Consider the following 27,011-nt stretch of genomic DNA (forward strand, 5'->3'; position numbering starts at 1 on the left):
CATGGCCACAGCCATCATTTAAATCCACTTCAAACTGAAAACCAATAGGCACAGGAATGCTGTCTAAATAACATCAGTAAAATCCCCATTTCACTTTCCTTGCAGGTTCACTTTTCTAAGAACACTATCTCAGAATCACTTAAGGGTCCCCTGGTCAGATGAGATGGCCTTCCTGCGTGCCTGGAGGCAGGGAGGTATGAGCACATACCTTAAATTGTAGGATTAAGGCTTAACACGATGATTGCAGCCAACCCATGTTGACAGAGCCAAACATTAGACTCACAAACTCAGCGGCCTCAATAACTCCAGCAGACCATGAAGTGACACGATTTCTACCAGAAGGCCTTTCATTCAAATCCCCTACTTCCCCCAGATGCAAGATTCAGCACGTTTTGGCTAATAGTTTGGAAGAAACGGGGGGCCACAAAAGAGGCCCAACCTGCCTCATTCAGTCACCATGAGAGAGGAGAACTGGGATTGTGACAGGTTGCAAAAAGGAGAAACACAGGAACTCCACGAATAAAAGGTTCTTTATTATGTACAGGTTGTTTCTCATCCCGAGTTAAAGATCTTTATGTGCCTATCTGCCAACGATGTCTTTCCAGCAAGCCCAAGAAAAACATATTCAACTAGGATACTCCCATCAATCCCTTGACTATCTGGATGTTCCTCTCTTCAGATGAATTTGGGAGAAAATGGATATAACTTATAAAGGTAAAGGGGTTAACCTCAACAGAAACAATTTCTGGCTGTTCTGATCACACAGACTAGCCACCTGGACAGGCTAGCAAATCTTGAGAACATTTAAAACCCAGCTCTACTGGCCCTCTGAGATGGTTCAGAGCTGTCACTCACCACCTAAAAGTAGAGTGCTAGACCAAGTAACCTGACTGATCTGTCCCTGAGACTCGGCTGACTCGGAGATGCTAATTCAGAACGGTAATGTATGACCAGGTTTAGAAGGAAATAAAATCACCTTTCTTTAGAAGGGGTGGGGAAGGCTGAAGAAAGAAGCTTATTATATAAGAATTTTGCAAGAAGTATTTGGAGATTTCCCTCCCCAACCTGGCTTTTGCAATTGCTTGCAGTGGATTTACACTTAATCCAAACAGTACATAGTTTTATCTTTTCTTTTGCCTTTCCACAATTCGATCCCCACATTATAAGAATTACCAATTATACTTTACGTAACACTACTGAACAGAAGTGGATTTATCTCACAGGAGCATTAGTGCAATCCACTGTGGAGGAACAATTTTAGTTGCTTTCAATTTATAACTCTGAGAAACATGATGTCGAGAAGAAGTCAAGTAGTGCAGCCTACTGCACTGCAGATGAAACAAGGAATTCTCTCTCCCAGATCCTCCATGATTCCTCCCTTTCGACTCACAACGCTAGATTCAAAGTCGCACACCACCACAGTACCCACGGCATGAGTCATGTTTGTCCTGTCTCGCTGAAGTTCTGCCTTTTTAGGCCTGTCCTCACTACCACTATTAATACTGGCTAATATTTGTGACAGTCCAACTTTTGCCTGACACTCTCCTATGACTTTTCAGTCTTCTTTTACATCATCTAATTCAATTCCCAAAGCAAACCTGTGATGACAGTACTAAGATCATACTTCTCTACATTATAACTTTCTTAGTTGTTAAATGGCCAAGAATCCTGTCTGGAGTGACAAGGCTGGGTTTTCTTCATATATTTCAACTAAAACAACACACTGCAAGAACAGATAGAACACGGAAGCAGATATGAGAATCCTATTAAGCCAAATAGTAAAAAGATTTGTAAAAAATGTAAAACTATGCTATTTTGCTCAGTTTTTTGTTTTGAAAAAATATTTTTTTTCACTAAAAATGGTGTTTATATTAGTAGTAGTAACATTTTAATTGTTTCTTTCAATTTCTAATATAAAACATAATGGTAGATGTAACCCAGAAATAGCAAAGCTCTTTGATGTCACTGATACTTTTTAATATTTGGAGAGTCCTAAAGTCAGAAACTCTGAAAACTGCTACACAGCAGATCAGAAGTCTTAGTCCAAGACCTACTATGAACAAGTCGTGTGACCTTGACAGTTCATTTTACCTCTTTAGAAAGCAGAAAGTAGAATGAGACTAGCCTAGATAACGATGATGCTCTGTGCCAGGCATTTGTCTAAGCTCTCTGTAGTACATATTCACACATTTAGTCCTCACAGATACCCTATCAGTAGGTACCTTCACTGGTCACATTTTACAGAGGACACTGAGGAACACAGAGAACTTGCCCAGTATGTAACCAAGCCAGGATTCAACCCCAGGCAGTGCAGCTCTAGATCCTGAGCCCACAACCACCCAGCTACCTGCCTGTAGCAAAGAGTACCCCCTGCACGTCACATTCTTCTGACTCAATCTTTTCACTGCTAGGACTGTAGCAGTAGCAAGTTGGATGGCCCAGTAGTTTAGATGTAGATCATGTGTGTGGCTTAAGGATACTGTGTGATCTGCTGTAAATGAGGCTTCTTGGCTTCACATTTCAGAGGGCTAAATCTGAAGGCAACTCCTTGCCCACCCTCCATGTGTGCAGTGAACCCATTTCTGCTGTTGACAGAAGTCACCTTGTGCACCTTATGTGTACATAACATTCTTTATTGGAGTGCCAAAACCAAGAGAAAGATAAAGATGAACCCTACAAATGGTTCCAAGACAGCTTGGATCCAGGTACTTGGGACAGAGAAAAGAGTAACAAGGAAAGACAGAGTGAATCAGAAAAGCAAATAGAGTATAAATGTGCAGTGCCAGCTTGGGAAGCTTGGCTTGAACCTAAGGATCTACCAAGGACCAAATAGGAAGGACTCTGCTGTTTTAGTAGTCAAGGCTTATGGCGAGAACTCCACTCTGCCGGGGGTATGGTGAGAAGAATGATGCAGGTAGAGGGGTGGAGTAGGGGTTCAGAGGACATGAACATGAACTTTCTCGGCTCAAAGAAAGTAGAGCCAGTGGCCTAAGTGGACCTAAAGTTTAGGGCTTTATAGTGGATGTGGGGAATTGGCCAGGGATATTCAGAGGAAACCTGAGATTTAAGTGATAGACTGTTAAGTTTATTTGGTAAATACTGGATTGCTTACTGTGATGAGACTTCTTGGAGTCGAATTCAGCTGTGCATTCTAAGTTAGTCTGGGCCAACTGTGACAGGCTGAAGATTCTGAATGTAGCAGGCACACAAGCAACACGGGGTCCAGAATTTTAGGCCCTCGGTCACAGCTGAATGTTGTGGCAGCAAAAGGAAATGGTGATGAAAGCCCAGAGATCTTTGTTACTTCTCTGCTTCCATCCCACCATTTAGGAAGTTAAAGATACTATTTTTATTGACAATTAACAAATATATTCACAATAAAGGTCCTGAAGTAGTGAAGCCTGAAGAAAACAATACAAAGCCATTCTACAGTGACTGTCACTGATCCAGAGAACGGCATACGACTCAGAGATACAGGGGTCAGAACAGAACAGCCTCCTTTGATGGCTCTTTGCAGTCACATTTACCTGGATGACCCTGCTATAAACTGCACAAATCCCTTTCCAGAGCTGTTTTCTTTATGCCTCAAATTATGAAAAAGCATACGGACATGAATTGCTTCTTCAAATGTCCTGTAAGAGCCCTAATGAGTCCCTTCTGACTCTACTACTGTGATTTTACGAAATAAACTTTGGTAAGTTTATCAAAACTTTATTAAACAAGATATGGTTTCTAGACTTAATATATATGGTTTTAATAAAAGTGCAGTCCCCAAAATGTCAGTCTTCACCTGTATCAACACAGAAAGATGCATCCGGGTCTTTGGTTCATTTCACGGTATTTTCAACTTTGTTTTTCTGGCCACAAAAATCTGAAGCATTAATGTGTGTGTACTCCAGATGATCTAGCTGACTACCTTGTAAGCAAGCATTCCTAAGCGACCGCAGCCCCACACTCACTTCATGCTACAAACAAGTTGGCACTGCTCCTCATGACTTTAGCCATCCTCAGGCTAAAGAGAAAAGATCTAAACTCATCAGGAAAATGATGTGTTCCAGGCACGAGAAGATGCAAGGATCAGAGGGCTATGATCCCACAGTGGCTCTAGCAGAGAAAGGGTGTGAAAGAATCGAGTCATGTCATGACACAGAGAAGGGGTAGAGGCACAGCAAACTCCGCCAGAAGAAACGTATCCCGGAGTCACCCTGCACCTAGCTCTTTATTTTCAGCGAAAGATCATCTTTCGTTAAATTATATTAAGGTTGGTGATTTAGATTTTTGATCTGTGGTTTTATTTTAATGTAACCTCTAAATTTGTTTTGATTTCATAGTTGTGCAAGATCTTTTAAGTCCAAGGAATATAAACTGTTTTAAATATGCAAACATTGAATCATCATGTTATAGTAATGTAAAGTCTGAGACTTGGTGACTATTTTATTCCTTTAAAAGTACTCTATTTTGTACAGGTTTGAGAAATAACGGTCTAAACATAGGAAAACCGAAAAAGACCGTTCGGCCTCACGGTCCTCCAGAAACCGGCAGCGGCTTCAGCGGTGCCCCACTGGCGCCATCTGGTGAGCACATCTGAACAAGTGCTTGATAAAGCACCGCCAGGAACGGAAGTGGTCTGCCTGGACTCCCAGAACGGGACCGAGCCAAGTATTTAAATGGTGTCTGCATTAAATGTGGGATCTCGAATAAGCACTCAGCACTGCCCCAGAGGGCTGTTTCACACCTCCTCTATTCTCCAGCCTGCAGCCCATCTACCCCACTCCCTCTCAGCTGATAACCTGGCTTCTTATTTGTGTGAGAAAACAAGCATCCCATGAAGCCCCTTCACCTCCCTGCACATCCCATTCACCACCTGTGCCAGCACCTGTACTCTTCTCTGCCTTCCCGTCACCTTGGGTGCAGTGTCACCTCCGCTTATCCTCTAGATCACAGGACCTCTGAGGCAGCCAGTACTTTTACTGGTAGTTGTTGTTCTGTCTCCTGCACGATCCATTTTCCCTCCACATACAAATAAACCATGATAGTGCAAACCCCGTGTTAATCCCACATCCCTCCATTCCTCTGCCAACTCAATACTCCAAGCTGGTACAGTTGCTGACTCTACTTCCCCACCATCGCTCTCCATAGTCTGAGCTAATTGGGTTTGCTTCCCCATCCGCTAAAGCTGCTGAGGTCACTGCTGAAGCCTTCACCAACCACCCAGTCCCTACCATCATCTTCCTCAAGCCCTGGGCACCCTTCAACACAGATGATCACCTTTTTCAAGGAACCAGGTCTGTACCTGGCCTCCCCAAACTTCACATTCTCTCCTTCTCAAATGTCTTCGCTGGTGCCACCTCCTTTTTCTGAAGTGCTTGGGGCCTGATCTACGTCCCCCATCTCTCTGCTCCTGTCCACCCTTCCTCTAAGTCACCTCCTCCAGATCCATAGCCTTAAACACAACCTACAGGTCACACCTCTCTACCGCCGCAACCTCGACTTCTTTCCTGAGCTGCATTCGTCGATCCAACTACCTACTCAACACTCACACTGGATGGTGAGCTAGGTTAGATGTCTAAGAGGCACCTTATAATCAGCATGATAAAAGTCAAATTCTGTTTTTCCACAAAACCTGCTCACCACCCAATTTTTCCAGTCATGCTAAAAGGTACCAATATCTACCTGGTTGCTAGGGCCCAAACCTGGGAACCACGTTTGAGTTCCATCTGTATCTCCTCCTCTCCCCTTCACCCTCAGCTCACACAGGAGCTGGCTCTGACCACTTGCCACCACCTCAGCTCTGTGCTATTCTCTCACAAGTGGACACTCGCAACAGGCCCCTAGGGGAACTCCTGTTCTTAACTCTCACATCCCCACCTTTATCTGGACTCCGGCTCAGGATGGCCCTTTCCAATCATGAACCAGGTCCTGCCACTACTTTCATCCCAAAGCCCCCAGTGGCCCTGCACATAGATCATACTCTAGACTGCTCACCTGGGCCTCGAAGCCCTTATTTATCCAGTCCCCACCTCCTCCCCAACAACCCGCATCATGATGGTCTCCTCTGTTCTTTGCGCTTTAGCCCTGTCTTCCATGGCTCCTCAAGTATGCCACAGTCATTCCCACCTTCCTGCGAGGGCCTGTGTCACTGTCCCGGGTCACTGGAATGATTGGTGTTTTTTCATTATTCAGTTCTTACCTCAGAAGCCGCTCCCTCTTTTTAAACAAGCATCTCGCATCCCCAGTCTATTAACCTGTTCTTATTTTCTTCAGAACGCTTGCCACTATCTTAAGTGGCCTTGTTTATTTGCTGTGTCTCCCACCATAGTAAGCATATCAATGCTTGAGAACAGAGCTTGCTTTGTCTCACTCACTGTTAAACCAAGTAAAGAACAGGCTCTCGATGTCTGAAACCCATTTCGTGAATGAGGAAACTGAGGCTGAAGGATACCTAACGACTGGCCCAATGTCACACAGGAGTAAAGCCAAGGCCAGGGCTGGAACCTGCATCTGGCCAATCCCATATCCCATGTCCTTAGCCTGCTACCGTATACTGCTCCATGTCCAGTTTTAGGGCAGCTGCCCTAAATTTGAATGAAGTAGATGAGCATTACCCCAGGTTCTTTTGATCTACATGTTGGTTTCTATATCTTGATTGCTATATCTTCAGTTCCTCTGAAATCCTGAAAATAAACCAAAATACTAATTGTGATTATATTTCTTGAACCCTGAAATGGGACAGAAGGAAACCTTAAAGATATCCAGATGCTGCCCAAGTATAAATATGCCGCTCTGGCTCCAACAGGAGGGCTGGGAAGGGTCAGCAGTTGAGGTCATTTCCACCCACGGCAAACACACTTCAGAATGAGAATCCGAAGATTCTCATTTTGAGATGGTACAGAAAGACCATCTCAAAAGGGATTTTTATCTCATCTATACAATAAACTCCACTGACAAATGCCCAGTCATTTTCTTACAGTCAATGTTTTTATTCATAACTTTTAGGTAAATAAATGATAGTATCTTTAAAATCTCTTATATCGTCTCATAGCGGCAAATGGGATGCTCAGACGTGGCCTTTCCCCACCGTTGTTATAATCCACTGCTACGGAGAAGTCTAAAAATTATTTTATAGCAACTACGTAAATTAAAGGAGATTATAAACCAACATTTATCAGCTGCCTGCTCTGTGCCGAGTACTGCACTTCTCATCTACGCTAGAAGCCGACATTCTGAGCACTTGCGACATGCCAGGCGGCTCAGAAGCATGACCTCGTTTGGTACTCGTACTGATGCGAATGACCCAGGGAAAATGTTCTCCCCATCTCACAGCAAGGAAACTGACTTAGAGATTAAATAACTTGGAACGAAGTGGAAGACCTGCCACTGACCAGGTCTCTTGTCCAAAGCCAGGCACCGTGACCACAGCGCCATCTTGACAGCAGGAAAGGGGCCTGTTTGTTTTGTGACATTGTGAGAAAAGCACATGACCTGTACCTTTTGAGTAGGGAAAGAAATGAATCACCACGGTGGTGAGGGTGGTTCTGTTACACTGAAGGTCTTCAAAGTCTCACCAGACCTATTGATCTTCAATCTTCGCATGAGAAGAGGATATCCAGGTGATGGATGGCTGACGTTTGGTTGTATGTACCTTACATAAAATGTGGGTCTGGCAGACCTTTATGGGGCAGCATGGAGGTACAGTATCTGGACCCAGAGTCCCTGAGCTGGTATATTTATTAAAGGTTTGCTGGGAGCCAAGCACAGGGACCTCTCTGCGTGCTACCTCAAATGGGGTAATGTAGATGCTACATCTAGCACAGCGCTGCTGCACGCTACATGTTCAATTAATACAGAGTGCTGGCTGTCTACCTCAGCATCCATCTCCCGCCCTCAGCAGAACACCACTCTTCTTGGGGGCAGTGATGTGCCCAGCTTTTTAAAAGTCCATCCTTTCTAGCCTCCCTTGCAGACAGATGTGGCTATGTGCCTCAGTTATACCAGAGGGACGTGGGCATTAGGACTGTATGGAGCTTTTGTGAAGGCTGCTTAAAGGGAGCCGATTCAGCGGGAGGGAGAGCTGCTTCTGCCTCTTCCTCTCTGCTTACTACACTTGCAGAAGTCATTTTGGTGGCCTTGAGATGATCTTGAAGAAGCAAGGTACTTGCTGAGGATGATGAGTCTGAATTTAAGAGGCTGGCTTTCTGTCATCACTGTAGAGCACTTTCACCAGCCATTGGCAGACTACCTCAAATTTCCTTTATGTGACGAACATTTCCATCCTGTACAGCCATAGTTACTTTAGGATAGTAGTTCTCAAACTCTGGTGGCAAACAAAACCATGTGGGAGAGTAGGTAAAAACACAAAGGCGCAGGCCCTATGCTACTTCAACGAGCCCAGGTCTCTGGGTGCCTGATGATGCCAACACCAACAAAGGTCCAGAGCCGGTACTATGCACGCTTTCCTGTTTTAACCTGTGCAACTTGATCTTACAGTTAGTTCCCTTTTAGCGTCAACCCCAGTACTGATCGCATGGCAGTCAAAAGCAATTTTACAACATCCAATTTTATTTTATTTCTCATTGAAAGTGGAGATCAGATGTGAATGGGCTGGCCCTCTGCCAGTATCATTTCTATCATTTCCCATCCACTCTTCTGGGATATGGCAGGTGATGCGGACCATGTTGCCCACTCATAAGCTTCCTCGACCTCCCTCTTGTCCTGCTAACCTGACGGCCCCTGTCCCGCCCTTTGAATGCTGCTTGGGGGAGCACAGATAAAAGTCGTCTGGGTGCCTCCCAGCCCCAGCAATGCTGTCATCTTCCCTATGTGAGGACTCCAGGCCCCTCCCGTTCACCTTCCTTACCTTGATGCAAAAAGGACTAGATGAGGCACCACACAGCTCTCCAGAGTTGCCCTTGGACACTGAGGCTTTACTGTGCAAGCTCGCCCATCTTTCAAGCAAGCTTCCTTAGTGAGGCACAGAGGCCAAGGACAATGTGCGTGGCTACCTCCTCCCATCTACAGGTTACTGGTTCAAAGTATTTTTTAAAACAGAGTTTTCTGGATACCTAGTTGTCTGTCTGCCCTGCCCAAAAGGACAGGCTTTGCTCTCTCCTTCTTTCTTCCAAAGCATATCATTTTTATTTTTTTTCTTTTTGCTAGTAGAACAATATTGAGCATGGGGGAAAGAAGTCGACAGCCCACTATCTCAAAGAAAAAAAGTGGTCTGGATCTACCTAGATATAAATTAGTATAATCCTGAAAAACTCCATTTGTTGTGTTCAGAGAGTAATTATAAAAATATGACTTTCTATTATCTAGCTCTTTCTTTATATTCAATTCCTGAGACTTAACCACCCATATCTGTATGTTTTGGGTAAAAGCAGTTGACAAATGGGTAATACCCTTTTCGATGCCAGCTACAAAGGGGAGTCCCACAGACAAAAGAAAGCTCACACTCTCACCTACCCCTGGAGGGGCCCTGGTGCCAAGAGGCCCCAACTAGAAGACCCCCAGGGCTCTCAATTGAGTTGAGGATAAGCCCAGGTTCCTGATAACCTGAACCCCAGGGCCCGTCATGGGACAAAGCTCTCTTGCAGGCCCACATGCACATGGCCAAAAGCCAGGCAGCGGCAGGAATCTGCCTAGGGCTGCCCTAGACAGAAACCACCCTGACACCAGGGACTCACTTCATATTTATTTCTGGTAGTGAGTGGAGTTTGAAGAGCCGCCTCCTCCTCCTCGGATGGCATGGACGGCTGTTGGAGATGATGCTGGGTAGTGTCCAGGGCGGATGGGCTTGGCTGTATCCAACCGACAGAAAGAAGAGAAGAGACATTCAGAAAAGGTTTCAGCAGCCACACCCAGACACCTCCAGTCCACATATGAAAATCAAGAGGCACAAATCTTATCAACGAACATTACAGTTCTTGACCAGGCCTTTCTGAACATAGGAGGACTGACCTCCTGTTAGTAAAGTCAGCCAATCCAGGGCACCTGACATTTAACAGACAGAAAAAACTTATTATTTTAATGCATATTGAGGAAAATTAAAAACAAAGAACTTTCAGTTTTATCTGAGGTAGATCCATAGGTCCCCACAGGTTCCCAGGGCATCTGTGTAGTAGCCCCTGAAATCGGATGCAGGATTCTGCCCATGATACATATTTCTGTGGATAGGGTCCATATTTTTCAAAGGGTATAAAATTCAATAAAGTAAGACTTTAAAATCCAATGAATCCCTAATCTAAAGCACAATCTTAAAACTAGAAATATGAAGTTACTATTTTATAAAAACATCTGCACAACACTATCTGATGTGCAATAACATTACATGCCATTGGACATGTTTCAAGTTTTTTTAAAAGCACTCTATAGAATATCCCTAAATCCCTTTCACTCCTACCCCTAAATCCCTTTCACTCCTACGCCTCTATCCTAAGAACTATGACTCAGCAGCTACACTCATTCTCTGCATGGGCAAAATGCCCAAACCCGGATCTTGAAGGGGCTGGATGTCCAGGCCCCCTCCCCAGCTTGGAGTCACACCCCTCTCACTGATGCCAGGCCTGGGAGTCTGGCATTTCCACACCTGTACTTGCAAGCAGTTTCCCTGAGGCTTCTGGCTACACACGGCTCCTTCACGGTTCCGCCCAGTGCAGAACAGAAGGGGCCTTTGCGTCTCGCTGAGAAACAACTGTGTGTTCTGCTATCTCTGAAAGAGCATCTCTGTTTACAGCCCAACACCTCTGCCGAGGCCAGCAGGCCTCTCTGCTCAGCTGCGCAGGCGCGAAGGCCACAGCTCATGCCAGGAGCTCTCGTAGAAGGAAGGAGGTGCCTGAGATCCCCATTCTCCCAGGCCTAGGTCCTGCAGAACTGACCATAGCCATTCAGGTGACCCAGAGCAGACTGTCCAGGTGGCCTCAGAACACCAGTGCTTCTGTCCGGTGGGGTCCTTATCTTTTAGCAAGGGCCTAAGCGAGAAGGCACGTATGACGGGTGAGAATACGTACCAATCTGGGCCGAGTGGGCCCTCCTGGCCATGTTCTTGGCTCGCACTGCCTCCTTGATGCGATCTACCTCCTGCTGGTAGCGCTTGCGGTCCCGCATGGCATTCTCCTTGGCCTCCTTCAGCGCACTTTCCAGGGCCTTGACGCGCTCCGCCGTGGCACGCAGCCGCTTCTCCAGCTTGGGCAGCTCACAGCGCAGGTCTGCGTTGTCCCGGACCAGCTGGGGCAAGGAGTGGAAGGTGGGGAGTGACCAGGGGGGCAGTGGGGCCAATAGGAGGGGCAGACCCACTGCGCGGGGTAAAGAACGTGATCAGAAAGCAGCTAGAAGCAGACTCCATAGCTGACTGACCCCGCCCCTCCCCACCAGGTGGAAAAGCCACATGACCATCACCTCTGGGAGTAGAAAGGGAAACTAAAAACGCCACACACTGGGACTCAGATTTGCTAAAAACAAGATTCACAGGAGTGAGGATGGGATGAGGGGTATAAAATAAAATGAAAAGCCATTTCTAGCCACAGGAAACTTTCAGGCTTGGGCAGGATTTACTTCTTCTCTTGTGTGTGTGGGTAGAGCAAATAGTGTGAGAAAACTGAATTCTCCGACTTTCGCAGGTGAAAGCTAAGAAATGGAAGGCAAAAGCGCTCGGTGAAAGACACATATTCTGGGGCTCCCGGAAGGCCTCCTTTCATGCAGGACCCACTTCCTACCACAGCATGCAGTTTGGACTCTGCTCTGTGATATATCCACAAGCGAACAGGCAACTTGGGGGCAACTGCTCATTCTTTCATTACTTAAGATCCTCACTGAAGAAGCAACAGGCTCACCCTGGGTTAGGAGCGGGATCAAGAGCCAGCTCTATTATTTCCTTGGCCATCTGACTTGGTATAAATTGTTCAACCACTACAAGTCTAGGGTTTCTCATCCATAAGAAAAAAAAAGCGTGGGGGAGGGGCGGGGTGGGGTGACATAAAAGGACCACCGTGGAAATCCAAGTGGATAAAGAAAAGTTTTGAAAATCAGCAAGTCCTATATGACGTCTGAACTATTGCTGGGTCCATATCTGCATTCTTTATCTCTGTTTTCTCAGTACTAGCTCCCGTGCCTGGCAGAGAGTATGTCTTTAATAAATATTAATCAAATTCATATATAAAATAATTAATGAATTTCAGAGCCCTATTCTCTGGCAGTTTTTGCTTTTGTATTCCTCATCAACAATTTGTTTGAATGACTTTGACTATGCTGAGTCTGTTGTCCTTGCTCTGGGGAATAATGTCACATCGGTAACGTTAAAGAGGACTTAAGTCAAAGAGGAATGGCATCCTCTTAGCCATGTAGCCCATAAAGATGGACCATCTCTATCACATCCCTAACCTTTAGGATTTAGAGAAGACGGTCATGAACATTCCAGCATTCAGAGAAAGGAAACAACTTGCCTAAGTCACAGGTAGGTTTGGACATGATTATTGTTCTCCATGACTCTACACAAACTCCAGGGCATCACAGGAACCTAAGAAGGTACCCAAGAAATAGAGTCACAGAGCAGAGAGAGGGACGGCCAGCCCTGGTCCCAGTTCTCTCACCCATGGGCTGAGGCAAGTCACTTCTCTCCCACTATGTTTCATTGGTAAAAGCAAGAGGCCGGACTCAGTCCAATGGTGGCCACTTTGCGTTGTGTGGAGCCTTTGGGTCCACAGAGGGGCCTCAGACGTGTCATGCAAGACAATGAGGCCAACTGGGGAGACTGAGGTTGGGACTGGAGGCAGGATGAAAAGACAGGATTCATAACATCTCATTCCTCAAGCCCCAGAGAACTCGACTCAATTCCTTCTATTTGGCTTTGATAAAATAAGTGTTTTATATGTAATGGAGGTCACTGAAGACTAAAGGATTTCAAGGACCCTTCCAGCAGTAACATTCTTCAATATCGGAGCCTTCTCCCTGTACTGCGGCTAGCAGGGATCCTTGCAAGGAGGAGAGGAGAAGCAGAAAGAAGCTGGCACAACTCTCCTACCTGCTTGTGAACCTTCGTGAGCTGCTCCAGGTTATTCTCCAGGAAGGAGATTTTCTGCTTCTGGGCAGCACTGCCCCCGCCATCATCACTGTCCAGCTCTACACTCTGCATCAAAACCAAGGAGTCAGCAGACAAGCCTCACACGGCCCACCCTCGGCCCCAGCTTAGTGTGGCCAATACTCTAAGTATTTTTTTAAATTCTTAATCCCACTAAAGATTATTCTGAAAATGAAAATGAAAAGAAGTTCTACAAGTTTAGATGCAATGACCTTCCCAATTATAATTTCCTTGGTTGGTGTCAAAAGTGTTATTTTTTAGAGGGTTGGGGGAAAAAAAAATTTCAAATCTTGTTCTGAAAGATACAGGTTAGTTCTCCTTGTGAAATACAACTCTCCCTTGCAGGTAGTTAGACTTTTCTTTTCGAAAGGAAGTGTTCCAAAACTCAAGAAGAACCAATGTGAAAACAGAAACCCAAGGCCGAAAGTTAATTGCAAACATCGCAACTGAGATAATAAGTCAACAAGCTGTGGGCAAGTGTCTGCGGTCCCAATGAGAAGTCTCAGTGGCTCTGCTCTGTCCCTTCGGATTCTAATTCCATGAAATTCCTTAATAAATACATCTCAAACTAGTTCCAGCATCTGAGTGCTATCTATGCTGGGTGAGCTCTTGAAACTTATCAGATCTTGAGACTGGCAAAAACACTGCCCTCTTGGCACTGCAAAGACAGGCTGGGAAGTACATGTGCAAACACATCCTGGAGTCCAAAGATGACAAAGCAAGCTCGCTTCATCTAGTTACAGAAAAGATCGTCATCCTTCTTCTGAGAGGTAATGGCTATAAGAGCATCTTAAGCCTGTGTCTCTTCAGTTTAAAACCAAGGTTCTCGAACTTCACCTGGAGGAGGATTTGTCAGAACTCAGATTGCTGGGCCCCACCTACAATCTCTGATTCAGTGGATCTCAGGTGAGTCTGCAACTGTTCATATTTAGCAAGTTTCCAAGAGATGCTAATGAGAACCACAAGTCCTTCCTTGAGTTTTGTGAAATCAGAGAAGTTTGATCTCAAGTTTTTCACCTTACCTCAGACCACCTTGTCTCTCCAACAGAGACTTTTCAGTTCTTGTCTCCCTCTCCATCACCTCTGCTCTGGCCTCTCTCTCTCATCTGGTCTAGGTCCTATAGCCATTTCTATTTCGATGATTGTGGTCTCTACCTACCTGCCTGACCACTGCCATTCAGGCCTTGAAATATTCCATCATTTTCTACTCCCTTTTCTTTATTTTTATTTCCAGGATTCCAAACTCCCTAGAACCATGCTGTCCAGGGCCATGGCAAACTCGTGGTCTAACCCTCAGCTGAACACTGACACTTCTGCTCAACGACCCTTTTACTCATCCCTGGCAAACTTCCCCAACAGCAGCCTGACTCTTCTCTAGTCTCCGTGGGCACCACATTCTATTCCTTCCTTCTCCACTGAGGACAGAGCCTCCATGTTAACTGAGAGCATCAAAGTCCTCAGATGTATCTCTTTCCACTGTTACTACTTCCCTACAAATGTCTCCATCTCGGCTTCTCCACTTCTCTCTGGGAAAATGTGTCCCTTCCTCTTACCAAGCTTAACACATCCTTCTACACTAATAATTCTGTCCCCCTCTAATCTGACTCTAGCAATAACCTGTTCTTTCTTTATACATTTCACCTTCCTTCCTTGGCTCCTTCACACACGTGCATGCAAGTGCACATACGTGCACACACTTTTCTTAAGTATAGCTTCCCTCCAGTGTGTTATGCCACAGGATATGGCTGCTTGTGTCCATCGCTTTTAAACACTCTGAAAGAGTGGACCCCTTGCTGCTTCCATCCCTCCCCCCATCTTTAAAACTCTGTAAGTTGCTCTGGGGGTGCACCGTATGGCAACTCCCTGAGATCACCATGTGTGGCAGGAGGATCAAAGAGCCTCAGATTCAGAAGGCACACAGACCTCATTCCAGTCCTATCTTTGACTCTCCCCAGCTGTGCAATCTTGGGAAAGTTATTAAACCTCTGACCCTGTCTCCACATCTGCAAAACAGAACGCCAAGAACCACTTACAGAGTGTCTGGGAAGAGCAGATAAGACACCAGATGTTCCAGTGCTTCATACACTCTGACCTAGCGCCTAGTGGCCTCCTGACAGGCCAGCAGGAGGCTGTCACCTCTACCTTCACTCGGTGCCTGGCATTGCTCACCAGGCTTTGGGGTGACACTGTCCGACAAGACCCCACTGGGTTTCCCCTAAACCATGCAGAGTGGCTTTCACACTACAGCCAGATAGATATCCTTTCGCTTAAAATGAAGGCCCAGGGAGAAAATTATAACTTCCTTTTACTAAGAAGGAAAAATCAGATGGAAAAACGTTCCCAAGTAATTTTTGCCTCTAGCACATTCTTTTAATAACATTCTCTGGCATGAAGTAATTAATGTTTAAGCATAACCAGCCCCAATTTTAGCAAGCAATATTTCAACTGAAAATGATTCTTTCTGACCATCCTTTCTTTTCTTCTCGGTCCTGGTCACATAAAATAGAACTCACTTTTTTAACCCGGGCAGTCAGATCCTGGACGAAGAGTTTACGGAGGTTGTGCAGAGTCTGCAGTTCCCGAGACTGGAAGAGAAGATTGTTAAAACGCCACTTAAGCAGGGGAACACCCTGAACTTATTACCCATGTGGCGCTAGACTGCCAACCCCAGACACTGCCACACCCGCTCTGCAGGCCCACCATCAAGGCGACAGTGTCCATGCACTTCCCCTGACTTGCCCACCACACGTCAGCCCCCTCCACCCAGCGTCATCTCAGCAGCACCTCAAGGTGCAGAAGCTGCAAACCAGAACAAAGCCTGCTCATTTACTGTGTTCTGAGTGGAACCTTTTTTCCGCTTCCACCACAAAAATTTTCTCACAAAAATTCCTAGTGGATTGGGTTGTACAAGAACAGCTTCCTTTTTCCAATTTATCACATATGCATTAGATACGAGGTGAACACGGTTAAATGAAAATGCAGCCACAATTTCTCCCACTCCAATGACTAACAGTTTTCATGTTTCTACCCCGCCCTCCCCTCCGGCCCTGGTCCACAGGTTCACCTGCTTTGCATCACTAGGCTTATGGATAAGGCAGCTGGTGGACTTTTTCACTCAGGTAACACCAGGAAACTTATCTAACCTTTTTGTGCCTCAGTTTCCTCATTTGTAACGTGAGGATAATACACAGTAGTTGCCTCATAGTTGTTCGAGACTAAATGAGATGATCCTTATAAAACACAACAGTTTCTGGCACATTGTAAGTGCTCGATAAACATTAGCTAGTGTTAATTTATTGATGCATCGCACCTGACAGCCATTTACTCATTAGGCTTTTATTGTTTCCTATAGTTGGTGTGGTTGCTGTTATAACTCTCAGTGCAATTAACTTCTTAGGGGCATTTTTTCTTTATTTTGGATTATCTGGTACAAATGAACCCTTAGGAATTAGATTGCTGAGATGAGGGTCTGAGTCAAATATGCTGATGTCTGTTAACAATTAGAAAACCAAAATACTTCCTTCCATTCAAGTCCCCACATATTATAATTCATTCTTAGGAAAATATTTTTCCGTAAGGGAGGAAAAGAGAGACAAACTCATATCTGTACTTGTCAATATGTCTAACTTGACCCACTTTGGCAGAGAATGTCAAGGGATGCATCTCATACATGCTCACAGGAAAAAAAAGGGCAACAGGCTGTAAAGCTAAGGAAACACTAAGTTTCTTGAAATAAAGGTTCCATGTTAATTTAGGTCTTATTACTGGGTCCAATTCTATAATTGTGATGAAGTGAGAAGCACCTGAAGTCAATCACTTCCTCTGATGAAGCAAATTACTTTCTGCAGGAAGCCAAAAGAGTTTGTTACAGTGAATACTGTGCACATTGTACCTGTCTGAAGCTCAGCCTCCTTCCAAGGCAAGTGCAGGGTGCAGCTCAGAGCTCGCATTTCTGCATATGCGCTCTTCCTCGCTCCTGCCTGAGGGAGTTCAGACCCCAGTCCTCTGCCCTGCACGCTCTCTCTCCCACTTCAGGGATTTTATTACTGATTGAACTGCAATCACAGTAAATCTTTTCAAGAAAAAAATACCACCACACCAAAGGGAAATGAGAAGTCACAGTGCCTTGTCAAAAGACCAGGCATTTCCTTGTGCATAGGGATCTTGAGTTCGGAGACTTTCCCTCAAGTTTGTTTTTAAGTAAATCCAACAGTTTGGGCGGGGCAGCTAAAGCCCTTTAAAATAGCTTATAAGTTACACTTATGACATTTACGCTTAGGTGACTATCACTTGGCTTCCTGCAACAACATATTTTCCTCCATCATATTCACTATCATCCCCAGCCCCAACTCTCTTCACTCAGATCTTCCCCCATGACAGACCACAGCCCTTTGTGTAAAAGCTCAGGGCTCAGCTTCTTGTCACAGTGAGGGTAGGACCAGAGGTGGAAACAGGCAGCCCATCGACACAGCAGAAGGAGGGTCCAGCCCCAGAGCCCAGACAAAGTGTCCTCTTAATGCAAGCTGGTTGCCTAGGGTGCCAGATGACCACAATGGCCAGCTTGCCTTTTCCAATGTCATTCCCTGGAGTGACCTTCACAGACTCATCTCGATGCAAGTTCCATCCCTCATCCCACCCAAACACTCAAGGAGATAAAACAGGCCTTGAGCTAAAGAGGGCTCAAAAATGGTCAGCCAAGGACAGCAAGCCAGTTTCTGAAGAACATTTATGGCTTGGGGAGGATTATGTTGAAAAGTTAAGTGAAAACATCCAAGACTAAAATGGCACATACCGTGGGGTTCCAAGCTTTGGCTTAAAAAGTATATGTGTGTGATATGTGTTAGTGATGAGTGAGAGCGATAAAAAGTGGGAGCCACTGTGTCAGCAGAAAGTCTGTGAGTGACTAAGTGTGCTGCCGGTGAGTGTAGGAGTGTGGAGGGGGTGAGCATGTAAGCGTGAGTGTGAGAATGTGAGTGAGCAGGTGGGAGGGAGGAAGAGAGAACCTGTGAACAGATACAAGGAGGCCAGTCAGGAAAATATGTTGTTAAAAATGTATTCAAAACATCAAAAGGCAAAAGAATATGCTCAGGATGAGTGTAAAAGAGAGAGAGAAAGCATGAGAGTCTGAGATGGGTGTGGGGGCGTGTGAGTAGATGCATGAGTTAAGCTGAACGAGCGTGTTAAAGCGAATGAGTGCATGTGAGTGAGCGAAGTTGTGAATGTGCAAGTGAGAAAGTGTGAATAACCATTAGTGAATGTGAATTTGTGTGAACGTGTTGTGGGGCGTACTGAGTATGTGTAAGTTGTAAGCAGTGTATATGGATACGCGTGAAGGCATGTGGGCGTGTGGATGAGTGCAGGCATGAAAACGTGAAGTGAGAGACGATGGGTGTGAGAGCGAGTGACTATGAGCACTTGTGTGGCGTGGTATAAGTGAGTGTGGGTGTGAATATGTGTAAAGTGTGATGACGTGTGTGTGTGTGTGTGTGAGAATGAGCGATTGCGCATGAGCGTGGGTGAAGGAATTGTGAGTGTGAGACCATAGAGAGAGGGAGGTAAAAGAGTGAACATCTGTGCGAGGGTGTGGAAGGGTGGGTATGGCGGGGTGAAAGCACTCATGGGTGGAAAGGAAAGGAAGATACTAAAATGTCATTTATCTGGCTGGTGGAAATATAATTAACATTTTAATGTTCAATATTTTTCTGAATTTTTATAATAAACTATAATTATGAATATCACTTCTCCAGCAAAACAGATGTAAAAGAAGCAATTTTATGGCTTTATTTTAGTTTCCCCTACAGCCACCCTGTATATATTCTTGTCCACCATGCTTGAAAGGTCTGACTTCCTTTGAACAATCCTCTTACTTCTGTCCCGAATGGCTTGTGCCCTTTGCTCCCCCACCTGGCTCTGAGGAGCAGCTGGCACTGGCCCGGGAGCCAGAGGGCAGCCTCAGTCAGGTCCAGCCCTGGGCAACCACTGCCTATGGCCTGGAATCATGAATTCCAGGAAACAGGCTCGGTCCCACATAAGTTCACATGACACGTTAAGAGAATCAAAATGTCTGACCACGTCTAAACAACAGTTTCTCTCTGTTGTTGTGTCATGTGAAATGACTGGACACGTTGCACCAAATGAGAGGGCCTGCCTTCAAACACAAGCTGTGTGGCACTGTGAAGAGCCGTCGAGGCCCACAGAGCCAGGCAGCCTGCCTCTAGCAGGGCCGAAAAAGTAGATCAGAAGAAACAAACCCAGTGAATTCAGATGCAAGACAGAGAAAACCACCTGGGATTTCAAATGATGAGCCCTTCCAAAGGTAAATGGACCTCTTACCCCTCTGCCCCAAACCCTGTAGGTCTCAGGGAGACATGTCCTCTCACCTTGACCTCTCTGTGCCCACCTCCTGCCCTCCTTTTTGACTTGGCCACAGCCACAGTGACCTCCCTGCTCTCTCTCAGCATGCTAAGCATGGATTCGCCTCAGGGTGTTTTGGCACAAGCTTTTGCCTCTGACTGGAAGGCTTTGCCCCAGACATCCCCATGGCTCACTGTTTCAAGTCTCCGCTCAAATACAGCCTCCTCGTGGAGCCTCCTCAACCACTGTGCTCTGCACTTTCTCCAGTCATTCAATGGAGTTCATGATTTACTTCCTTATTGTTCACTGTCTGTCTCCATGAACTAAAAGTGAGCTTCATGAGAGCCAGGATGTTATTTGTTGCTTACTGGTACATCCCAAGCACCAAGAAGAATGCCAGCTCTTGGTAGGTTCTCCATAAGTAAATGTTGAATGTTGAATGGAAGTCAGTCGCAAAGCACAGAGGCTGTAAAATTGCAGGTATTGATTTGCAATTTAGTTCAATTCTTACTCAGGGGTTTCAGGGTTATAGAACCATGAATGAGTGGGTGGATAGATGGGTGGGTGTGTGGGTGGATGGATGGATGACTGGATGGACGGACGGACGGACACACAGCCATTCTGTCAAGAGTTGGGGAATCAATTATATGCTCTCGTTTATCCACAAGATGTTTTATATCTAAAAAGACACAGGAAAGTTGTACGCAGATAGCACTTTAGAATTAAAAAAAACTTCAACAAATCATAAACTAATCTGATCTTCGAAACTAAAATGAATTGGGAAACATATTGACATACCACTGTCTCTTCCAGCCCTTTGAGGTCCTCCCTGGCTTGTTCCCTTTTGTCATTGAGCAACCTAAAAAATGAAAAGGAATCATAAACCACCAAAGGGTCATCAGAGATCTCCTCAGGTACCATTAGCATCTGCAGATAAATCAACAAAACAAACCTACTCACACGAATAACCACTGTCAGTTTCTAAATTGGCCCAAGCTAACCAGAATACATGACTATCGGAATCACAAAAGTAGACTTTCTAAGATCTCACCAAGATGAGAGAAAACAGAGGAAATATTTAAGGTATACTCACAAGAGCTTTTCCAGTTTCATTTCTCTCTCTTGGTCCTCTATTTTGAGCTTGTTATAATCAGAACTGAGCTTCTCTTGTTCCAGTTGAAGTTTCTGGTTCAAACTGAAATTAAGAGGAAAAAGCAATACATTCCACATCAATCTGAAATTCCGAGTCATCCCGCAAAAGACATGGTTCTGTTCCAACACCATTAGTTCTGTGCAATAAAGGTGGCGATTCTGGAGGATTTTGAGGGATCAGAGAACAACCTCACAGCTTCTATCCTGCCCAAGTGAAAACTAATTTCTGGGCAGCATCTGAGAGGCATGAAACACATGCCTTTGAGGATGTATTTATAGTTGGCTTGTGTGAGAGCTTCAAGGGGAAAATAATGAGATGGATAAAGGCTGATATTTTCAAGCAGAGAAAGAGCACCCGTCAGAATTCTGCCTTGTCTGCCCCACAGATGGCATACACCCACTCGGAGAAACTTATTTGGCCATTTCGACCTTCCCTTCTTCTCTGGTCCCATATTCTGAAAACATTTCCTGCATCCAAGTTCCTGGCAGACACAGGGCCAGTTCCACTCTATGAAGTCCTTGAGGAGGAGTGCAGAGAAGAAATACAAAGGAAGTCTAGGATCACCACAAAAAAGAAACTTGCCATCTGGCTGGGGGGCGTTCGGTCGACACTGCCACCAGCCCAACACTCACGATCCCTTTCGTAGCCCTGCTTCAGTGACTGTAAAGGAACAGATCACATATCCTCTAAAGGAACACCCATAGCCCCTCTGAAAGGAGCAGCCCCGGGAAATACCCCTCCCCACTAACTTATTCACCTACCCTCCTTCTTCTCCTCTTCTAATTGAACATTTTGAGGGCGATTAATCAGTATAAGGAACATGCTCAAAGGAAAAAGCATAACATGAACGATATCAGGGGAGTGGCCCAGAGGAGGGGAGAGACACGCTTTCCTTAGGTAAGCCGTGTGCAGCCCCACCACACCACCTACACTTGTGCTTCAGTTACCATTCTCCTCTTTTAAAATGGAAATGTGCTGTGCAAGTAGCTCACATACGTTGAAAAGAGATTTAGATCAGCAGTCTGGAGAATTAACTCTAATTCCAGTTTGATTCCTATTTGGCAGTGTGACCCCCACCTTGCTTCCCATAAAGAGATCTGTTTCTTCATCTACTGAAAGTGGGAGGGGATGGGGACAGAACCTTTGGCCTAGACGGGGGTGGGGGGGGGACAGGAGCAAAGTGGGGGGAGGGTCTCAATGGATAGAACTGTACTTCGACAAAAAACCTAAGAACCCTCAGAAGAGGCTACTGAAGGCACCTCCCAGCTTGCAGACTGGTGTGACGATGATGCCGGAAGGCAAGAGGAAGAGGAGGAGGCTGTTATGGAGCAGGGGCTCCTCAGTGGCTGAGACAGGACAGGAGAATGGCCTGAGAAGGTGTCATCAGAGACAAGCTACAATGACACCATCCTAGCAAATGCTGCAGGTCCCCAAATGCAGACCCATGACAGTGTGGGTGCCTAAGAGTTGCGTATGTGTGACCATGTGGTTTGGAGTGTGCCGTGAGCATGTAGGCGCTGGTGTGAGGAGGTAGCCGGAGCAACTATCTTCTCTGCAGCATGTATTAACGTATTAGAACTCGAGTCAGGACCAATTCAGGGTTTTTGTTTTTGTTTTTTTTGTACTATCACACAGATAGTGCCCCCACCAACTGGGACGCGTCTACCCAGCTGAGTCACCAACATGACCCTGCTCTATGGGAACTGGGGAGGGCAGCTGGGCTCGCCTGCCACCTGCCCTACCAGCGTCCCTGAGACTCAGCACCAGACGGGGAGCAGACCTGGGGAGCAGCATGCCCAGCCGCGGCAGCCCCAGGGCAGAGCCGAGCCCACAGGGCCGGGAGAGCAGCAGCCCGGCTGTAGGCCATACCATCCAGGCTGGCCGAAGAGCCACGCCCACCCCCACATCTGAGAACACCCGTGCCAACTCACTCCCGAATCTCATCAATGATTTTCTGCTTCTCCTCAATTTCATCTCGAAGCCTGGACAGCTGCTTCTGGTGAGCCTCCCGGTGGCTCTCCATCTGCTGCTCCAGCGCCTTCTGCAAACCAGGCGAAGAAAAATGTGTCATCCACTCGTTGGCCCTCAGCCCACACTGTGACAAGCTCTGGATCACTTCCACCTCTTACCCTACACTCCTTGGCTGTCAGATCCCCAAACTGGGGGCTCCCAGAACACGCCATGCTTTACTGGGATAATAAAACCCAAAGATAAGTTATAAAACTGAGTGACTCCCACCCCCAAGCAAATTAACCCATTAATTCAATAGTTTTCCCACTAAACTTCTACAGCTCACCTGAGCTACCTGGTTCTCTAGCCAGGTCAGTCAGAGGGCACAGACCTCTTACTACCTGGATGACTTCAAAGAAGTCATGTAACCTGTGTGAGCTGAACTTCCTCACCTGTACAATTTAGATAATTGTCCCTGCCCTGCCCACTGCACAGACTGATGATGTGCAAAGGGGACCTTTTCACCACAGCCGAGTGACACCAGGAGCAGGGCCCACCGCGGTGAGGCAGTAGCATTGTGCCACAGGCTTTAACTACAGGCTGGACACGATGGGGCTCCTAGTTTGTTCAAAACTAATCAAAATTCTCCATTTTCTTAGATCTCACATTATTCATCTAAAAATCTTATTTCCCAATCATTTTACTACATTTTCTTTTACTGTTTAAAGTGTGACACCCCCAAAAGGACCTCTGTGTTTAATAAGGAAATCAAAATTCGGGGTGTTTCTTTAAAAAGTTAGTGGGGAGAGATGTTAACTTCCATTCAAAGGAGAGACAAACATTTCTTCAGGAGTTACCCTGACAGCGTGGCCCAGGCAGGGACTGGCAGGTGCTGCTCTTTCCCTCCTTGTCAGGAGCAAGGAAGAAAAATGTACAAACATAACGTAACTCTTGTCTAAAGACATCTTAAGGTTTCTGGACACCTCCGTCTCCATCTCACTTCTCAGCCAGCCCACGCTCTGAGACCAGCTCTGATTGCCTGGTATCGGCCCCTCCCCCGACTCTCCTGCACTGCCACACACATCTCTGAATGAGACAGATTTTCCTCGAACAAGAAGACCCAGGCCGAACGCATGCTGGGCTGGGGGAAGGGGCGGCGCACGCACCTTCATTTCCTCAGCATCCTGCAGCCGCGTCAGATGTTCCTTTTCCTTATCCTGGAAGCTGACTTCATGCATTTTTTCTGTTTTGAATTTTAAATGATGACTTAAGATTTAACCGGCAAGACTCACACCCCAAAGTAAAAATTAAAATTAAAAAAGAAAAAAAAAGAAGAAAGGCAATGGGGAGAAACATCAGTTTATATCACCAGTTGAAACCCTGGTACAAGGGAGTGTGCCTCTGAAGGAAGACTTCTGGCTAGAGCAAAGCTGGCAGCTCAGGGACATTACTTAGGTCCTCAGGTAGTGGCGATCCAGGGTTGCGGTGCTGACTTGGAACAGGCCATTCTAGAACTGACTTGGCTCACACCTGGGAGAACTGGTTCCCCACCTGGCCTCAGAGTGACCCCTGAGGCAAAATACGTAAATGTGCCTTGTAGACAATAAAGTGCTGTGAACGTTAGTGGCGCTTAGATTGATGCCACTATTAGAGTTCCAGAAAGAGCTAATTTACCTCCCCCGGGTAAGCTGTTTATTCTCTAAGAATCTGGAACAGGAAAACAATCTAAGGACAAGAACAAAGAAAATAGAAATATAAAGCAAAGCTCTCCAGATTAAACAGGAAGTGCCCATATTTGGGCCAGGGCTGCTGGGTGTACAGCTGGGGGGCCAGTCCCAACCCGTTCTTGTCAGTGGCCCCCTGAGCACATCGTGCAATGCTCAGCCCGGGCTGGGGGCTGGGATAGAGGGAGGAAATGGTTTGAGACAGAGATATTCAAGTCATTAAGTTTCCTCTCTAGTCTGTTCCACTTTATTTCAGGTCATCTCCATTCTATTTCATTTCCACTCAGTGGCATCACTGAGCAGAAGCCATTTACACAGAGAAAAGTTCTCTTCTGTGTCAGGTTTTGGGTGGAGTATTCTATTCCTAACATTCATCCATTTTCACATAAAGAAAATGAAACAAGGTCATAGTGGGGGTGGGCATATTCTCTGTTTTTTTCAATTTGCCTTGGCATTTGAAACAAAATGTATTTACTGAGCAAATAACTATATAACAATAAGGGAAAAAAAAAAGGATAACATCATCACCAATCCTATTACCCTATCTAAACCATTTTCATTTCAAATACTAATTTGTAGGCCTTGAAACACAAGCATCCATTGATTTTTAAATGTTATAACCACAGTAAAAATAAAATTACATATTATTATTGTTAATCCAAGGTTGCATTTTAAGTGTTGTTGTAGCCTTCATGTACTTCACCTCCAGTATGAAAAAAAAAAAATGTTTTATTGAACAACATACCACAGTTCATTTAACTGCTGGATATTTCTGTGGCTTCCTTTTTTTTTTTCACCAATATAAGTAATTCTGCAATGAATAGCTGAGATTTGAGGATTAAAGGTATGAAAAGTGTTATGATTATTAATATGGTTTTCAAAATGCTTCCCAGAATAACTAACAACTTTCCTTGCAACCCATAATATGTGTGTTCCCATTTCATGGCCATGCATCCATTCTTAACCCTGTTCTGGTCTCTGCATTTCTAGTCACCTTTCTTGAATTTCTTCTATTTTTCATATTTATCAAGTGCTTCCTATGTGTCGGGGACTTCTCTAAGCAAAGGGAGTTGGGAGGCTGCCTGGAAAAAGGGAAAGAGCTTGCTCAAAGGATGGAAGGTATGGGTAAGCCGTTGGCAGAAGTTCAGACTTTATGCTAAAAGCAACAGGATACCAGGGAAGGGTCAGAGGCACAAGACAGAAGCTGACTTTAGGATAGTCCCTTGGGTTACACAGCTCAGTGGCCGGCCTAGAGTAGACTTGAGGTGGGACCCTCAATAGATCGATGAAGTCACAATTCTTAATTAGGATTGAGGATAGTGGCAATAAAGACCGAGGAGAGCAGAACCAGAGAAGCATCTGGCAGGTCAAGTGGACAGGCCATGGAGACAGAACAGAAGAGGAGGAGGAGGCAGGGTGGTGGACTGAGGGGAAATGGGAAGAGGGGCAGATATGAGGTGGGGACAGTCTTCTAGAAGTTTCTACTTTTTTCCCAATCATGCCATTGTTGTCAGTATACCAAGAAAAGCTTTAGTTGAACAAACTAAACATCATGAGTACAGGCAACTAGAGAGTATCTGGTTTAGGCCAAGAGTTTGACACCTGCATAGTGGTCGATTATTTACCTTGGGCTCGGAGCTTGGCCAGCTCTTCACTGAGCGAGTCTTGGGACTCTTCCAACTGCCTCCTCTTCTGTTCCATGTTCTGCATGTAGTCTGTCAGGGACTTGATCTTGGCTTCGTGCTTTAGATAAGCAAATAGGTGAAAAAGAGGAGTGAATGACTAGCAAGTGGTCATTCCAGCTTGCCTGGGGACTGTCCAATGGGAATATGCAACAGAGGAGGAGTTCTTGAGTCTCTTTTTGAGTTCCATCACCCAAACGGTACATATTCTGCCCTTTGCTTGGGATCCAGGACATGGACTCAGAGGGTCCTCTGCTTCATTCCCCCACAGACAGCGCTCAGGGCCATGTTCCTCCTCGCCATCCACAGAAGTCAGACACCAAAACCCAGGCTAGTTTTCCCTCTTCCTCATAGAAAATAAAGTGCTGGAGAAAAAGGGGCTGAGAAAATGTCTGGGGCCGAGGGCTTCATTCTTTGAACCCACACCTCTGGATTACATCTTTGTAAATCAAATACTACAGCGTCTCTTTTCCTATCTCTCAAACTTACCAATTCCTATCTCATGGACTTTGCATTTTACATTTTTCTCTCCCTGGTAAGCTCTCTCAGACATGGACCTGGCTAGATCCCTTACCACTCAGGCCTCAACATTTTCTTACAGCACTGAACTTACACATGATTTATCTATTTCCTTACTTGTTTGCTCCATGAGGGTATAGAGTATGTGCTTAATCAACCTTAGTGGAATGAATGATTGAATGAATGAATGAATGGGAGCTCACTGACTGAATAGGCACAGCTGCCACTTCAAGGCAGATGGAAATATGCAGACACCCCCCCTTCAGATCTACAGGGTTCACATTTAAGCAGAGACACAGGAGACTGAGCTCTAATCTAATGAAATAACCTCTGGGAAATGGGACTCAGTTGGGAATAGTCATTTTATAAGCACAGCTTTTGGTGAAGAGGATGAGTATAAACAAAGAGGATAAAAGCATTTTAGCTGGAAACATTTTGTCAGATTCCTTAGAGCGTGTCAGAAAATAGCCAAGGTTTCTCTCACTTTTGAACCCCAGGAAATAATGACTGAATCTTTAGCTTTGTGTAAATTGTAGCAGAGTACGAAAAGGCACCTA

The 27,011-nt window shown here is 45.5% G+C and overlaps 1 protein-coding gene across 1 annotated transcript in view; it reads right to left on the reverse strand.

Moving 5' to 3' along the window:
• KIF5C (kinesin family member 5C) overlaps positions 1-27,011 on the reverse strand; it is a 142,081-nt gene that overhangs the window by 5,277 nt on the left and 109,793 nt on the right. Inside the window, exons 17-25 of the mRNA XM_016151134.2 lie at positions 25,879-25,996; positions 23,696-23,772; positions 22,511-22,620; positions 20,520-20,621; positions 20,225-20,285; positions 15,586-15,657; positions 13,016-13,120; positions 11,007-11,223; positions 9,684-9,797 (exon numbers count right to left, since the gene is read on the reverse strand). Of these exons, the coding sequence (XP_016006620.1) occupies positions 9,691-9,797; positions 11,007-11,223; positions 13,016-13,120; positions 15,586-15,657; positions 20,225-20,285; positions 20,520-20,621; positions 22,511-22,620; positions 23,696-23,772; positions 25,879-25,996 (969 nt within the window). The 3' untranslated portion in view covers positions 9,684-9,690. The remainder of the gene's footprint in view (positions 1-9,683; positions 9,798-11,006; positions 11,224-13,015; positions 13,121-15,585; positions 15,658-20,224; positions 20,286-20,519; positions 20,622-22,510; positions 22,621-23,695; positions 23,773-25,878; positions 25,997-27,011) is intronic.

The sequence above is a fragment of the Rousettus aegyptiacus genome, unplaced genomic scaffold (assembly GCF_014176215.1).
Source record: "Rousettus aegyptiacus isolate mRouAeg1 unplaced genomic scaffold, mRouAeg1.p scaffold_m13_p_2, whole genome shotgun sequence".
In the NCBI taxonomy this organism is placed as follows: domain Eukaryota; kingdom Metazoa; phylum Chordata; class Mammalia; order Chiroptera; family Pteropodidae; genus Rousettus; species Rousettus aegyptiacus.